The sequence below is a fragment of the Eimeria necatrix genome, genomic scaffold, assembly GCF_000499385.1.
Source record: "Eimeria necatrix Houghton genomic scaffold, Enh_scaff134, whole genome shotgun sequence".
Classification (NCBI taxonomy): Eukaryota; Apicomplexa; class Conoidasida; order Eucoccidiorida; family Eimeriidae; genus Eimeria; species Eimeria necatrix.
This window is the reverse complement of record NW_013652089.1, coordinates 76,949-81,274: the sequence shown is the minus strand read 5'-3', so window position 1 is coordinate 81,274 and position 4,326 is coordinate 76,949. Positions and strand designations below refer to the sequence as shown.

At 61.4% G+C, this 4,326-nt stretch overlaps 1 protein-coding gene across 1 annotated transcript; it reads left to right on the top strand.

The window, feature by feature from the left end:
• Positions 1-87: 87 nt before the first annotated feature.
• ENH_00011400 (hypothetical protein, conserved) lies at positions 88-2,588 on the top strand (the record flags this gene model as incomplete). Its single annotated transcript, XM_013578879.1, has 2 exons — positions 88-1,613; positions 1,793-2,588. The coding sequence occupies 2 exons, from the start codon at positions 88-90 to the stop codon at positions 2,586-2,588; spliced, it is 2,322 nt and encodes a 773-aa protein (XP_013434333.1).
• Between the last annotated feature and the right edge of the window lie 1,738 nt (positions 2,589-4,326).

Here is a 4,326-nt window from a genome sequence, read left to right as displayed (position 1 = left end):
CACGCACAAACGCAAATCCCTCAGCAGCAGCCGTTGCAGCAGCGGCACCCGCTGCAGCAGCAGCAGCTGCGCAACCAGCAGCAGCTGATGCACAAGCAGCAGCAGCAGCAGCAGCAGCAGCTGCACCAACAGCAGCAGCAGCACCAGCAGCCGCTGCAGTGGCAGCAGCTGCACCAACAGCAGCAGCACCCGCCGCACCAGCAGCAGCAGCAGCAGCCGCTGCACCAACATCAGCTGCCGCTGCAACTGCAGTCGCTGCAGCTGCAGCAGCCGCTCCACAAGCAAGAGCCGCAGCAGCAGCAGTCGCTACAGCAGCAGTCACTGCAGCAGCAGCCGCTGCGGCAGCTGTCGCTACAGCAGCCGCAGCAGCAGCAATCGCTACTGCAGCAGTCACTGCAGCAGCAGCCGCTGCGGCAGCTGTCGCTACAGCAGCAGCAGCAGCAGTCACTGCAGCAGCAGCCGCTGCAGCAGCTGTCGCTACAGCAGCAGCAGCAGCAGAAGTCACTACAGCAGCAGCCGCTGCGGCAGCTGTCGCTACAGCAGCAGCAGCAGTCACTGCAGCAGCAGCCGCTGCAGCAGCTGTCGCTACAGCAGCAGCAGCAGCAGCAGTCGCTACAGCAGCAGCCGCTGCAGCAGCTGTCGCTACAGCAGCAGCAGCAACAGTCGCTGCAGCAGCAGCCGCTGCAGCAGCCGTCGCTACAGCAGCAGCAGCAGCAGCAGTCACTGCAGCAGCAGCCGCCGCGGCAGCTGTCGCTACAGCAGCAGCAGCAGCAGTCACTACAGCAGCAGCCGCTGCGGCAGCTGTCGCTACAGCAGCAGCAGCAGCAGTCGCTACACCAGCAGCCGCTGCAGCAGCTGTCGCTACAGCAGCAGCAGCAGCAGCAGTCACTACAGCAGCAGCCGCTGCGGCAGCTGTCGCTACAGCAGCAGCAGCAGCAGCAGCAGTCGCTACAGCAGCAGCCGCTGCGGCAGCTGTCGCTACAGCAGCAGCAACAGCAGTCGCTGCAGCAGCAGCAGCAGCCGCTGCAGTGGCAGCCGCTGCACAAGCAGCAGCAGCAGGAGCCGCTGCAGCAGCAGCCGCTGCACAAGCAGCAGCAGCAGCAGCCGCTGCAGCAAGAGCCGCTGCAGCAGCAACCGCTGCACAAGCAGCAGAAGCAGCAGATGCTGCAGCAGCAGCCGCTGCAGCAGCAGTCGCTGCAGCAGCAGCAGAAACCGCTGCAGCAGCAGCAGCAGCAGTCGCTACAGCAGCAACCGATGCAGCGGCAGTTGCTGCAGCAGCAACCGCTGCAGCAGCAATCGCTGCAGCAGCAGACGCTGCAGCAGCAGTCGTTGCAGCAGCAGCCTCTGTACCAGCAGCAGCAACAGCAGCAGCAGATGCTGCAGCAGCAGCCGCTGCAGCACCAGTCATTGCAGCTGCAGCCGCTGCACAAGCAGCAGCAGCAACAGTCGCTGCATAAGCAGCAGCAGCAGCAGCTGCCGCCGCTGCAGCAGCAGCAGCAGCCACCGCCGCTGCAGCAGCAGCAGCAGCTGTTCAGCGAGACTGGCCCTTCCCCCAGCGCATTTGTGGGGCCCCTTAGGCCTATCGAAAGGTCTCCGCCTGACAGAGCAGCAGCGTGAGCCGACTAGCTGAACTAGTGCAGCACTAATAAGTAATAAATAAAAAATAAATAACTAATTAAAATAAAAAGTAATAAATAAGTTAAATACTTTTTATTTTGCTGCTCTTCACTTGTTCATTTGCGCGACTGCTGCATGCATTTAGGGTGTACAGGGAGTTCTGCAGCATCCGCAGGGCTCAAGCTGCAAAACGAGGCTCAGCAGCAGCAGCAGCAGCAGCAGCAGCAGCAGCAGCAGCAGCAGCAGCAGCAGCGCTGCCAGCCACTGCAACAGCAGCAGGCAGCAGGGGCAGCGAGGCCGAGGCAGCAGCAGGAATAAGGAAGCTGGAAAGGAAACACCAAGGAGAAAAGTTGTTGAATAAAGAAAAAGAAATAAAAAGTGCCACTCAAAGAAAACCCCAAGAGGGGCCCCCCACAAAACCGGGGGGCCCCTCACGCCGCTCTGCTGCTGCTTCGGGCGCAGCAGCCCCTGATCTCTTCGCCTGCCTGCGGGCTTCCTCTATAGCATGCAGCAGCAGCAGCAGCAGCAGCAGCAGCAGCAGCAGCAGCAGATGCAGCAGCAGATGCAGCAGCGGAGTCCCCTTGGGTCTCCTTGCTGCCAATCGCGTCCACCTCACGCCGATGCATCAGAGAGACAGCAGGAGGGCCCCCCGAGGCTACGGCGTCTCCCCAGTGGCCCCCCCGCAGCAGCAGCAACAGCAGCAGCAACAGCAGCAGCAGCAGCAGCAGCGGCAGAACTCTGTGCCGGAGCTCCCGGCTGCCTTCATTGAGGCCTTTGGGCTCCAGAACGCTTCGGCGCTCCTGTGGGGCAGCGCAGCTACGGGGCCACAGCAGCAGCAGCAGCGCAAACAGCAGCAGCAGCAGCAGCAGCAGCAGCAGTCGCTGCTGCAGCGGCCGCGTCGGGGCTCAGTGAGGCCGCAGCAACTGAACAACTCCTCTGGCCGCCGCCAAAGCTATATGAAGCCGCGGTAGCTGCTGCTGCAGCAGCCCAGAACCTCTAGCTTTGTCTGCTGCTATCCCTGTGTCTGCGCGCGTCATCTGCTGCTGCTGCTGCTGCTGCTGCTGCTGCCGTTGTTCTTGTGGCGGCTCCTGCCTCTGCATGCGGGTCTTTTTGTCTCCTTGAAGTATTTCTTTTAATTTTTGGCTTTGTAGAAGCCCCGAAGCCCGTATGTCTCTTCTGCTGCAGCAGCTTCAGCTGCAACTGCCCAGCCCCTCGTTGCCGTTGTTGCTGCTGTTGCTCATTCTGCTGTTGCTGCCGCTGCAGCTGCTGTTGTTGCTGCTGTTGCTGCTGCAGCTGTTGTTGTTGCTGTTGCTGCCTGGTCATCTCGGAAGCACTTTAGCTCACCGCAGCAGCAGCAGCAGCAGCAGCAGGAGCAGCAGCAGCAGCTGCTGCTGCTGCTGCCTAGTCGTCTAGGAAGCACTTCATGGTGCGCAGGTCGTGGGGGACCAGCAGCAGCGGCGTGGCGAGGGCTTCTGCAGTCCCTGCAGGGACGCGCAGGTGCAGCACTGTCTCTTCCCCCTCTGCCTGCAGCAGCAGCAGCAGCAGCAGCACAGCAGCAGCAGCAGCAGCAGCAGCTGCAGGCACTTGGCTTCGCGTGCACGAAGAGGCACGAGTCTCTATACCCACTCGCCTGCATGAGGGGCCTCCGGAGTTTATGATGCGCGTGTGGATTGGGGTTTAGGGCTTGAGTTAGGGTTTAGGGTTTAGACGAGGGTTTAAGCTTCAGACAAGGGTTTAGCAGGCGTAGCGCCAGGGTTTAGGGTTTGAGCTACGGCTGCAGCATAGAACCCAGCGCTTCCTACAGGGATAGCGCTGGCGAGGGTTTAGGGTTTAGGGTTTAGGGTTTGCGCGCTGCACAGGAAAATGCCCGACGCCTGCTAGAGCTCGAAATTAGGGTTTGTTTACCAGCGGCTTGAGCCCATTGCGGGAGCCTAGGGTCTGGGCAAGTGTTTAGACTGTGCCGCTTAGGGTTTAGGGTTTAGGGTTTAGGGTTTAGGGTTTAAAACTGACTTCGACGCTGCAGACGTGAACCAAAAAGGCAACACTGGCCCACGGCAGCGCCTGAGGGTCTGTGGTGGCCGGCGCAGCCAAAAGGGCATTTAAAAGGGCACTGGGGGGCCCCCTGTAGGGGCCCCACATCACCCGCGAGGACTCTGCTGCTGTTGCACCTGCAGCAGCAGCAGCAGCAGCAGCAGCAAACCCCGCCTCTGCTGCTTCCGCTGCTGCTGCTCGTGCAGCTGCTCCTCATGCTGCTGCTGCTGCTTCGTGCGCAGCGAGGGCTCCTGCCCGGGAGCAGCTGTGTAGAGTCCCAGCTAGCTGTGGCTCGCAGTGTGCAGCTAGCTGCGTCGCTAGCTGCAGCAGCAGTGTGTGGCTAGCTGTGAGCGCCGCTGTAGAGCTAGCTAAAGGGCCAGTTGAGTAATAAGCAGCGTGGCTGCGTGGGTGGCTAGCTGTGGCTAGCTGCAGCTAGCCATGGCTAGCCGTGGCAGGCTGCAGCTAGCTGTGGCTACCTAGTGCTACAAGTGGCTCGCCGTCGCTAACTACGGGTAAGTGCGGCCACCTAGAGCTACGCCTGGCTAGCTGTGGCTAGCCAGGGGCAGCTGTGGCTAGCTTTGGCTAGCTGCGGCTAGCTGCGGCTAGCTGTGGCTAACTGGTCTAGCTGGTTACCTGCTGGCAGCGCCGAGAGGGGCACTGCAGCCTTTTGCTTCAGCT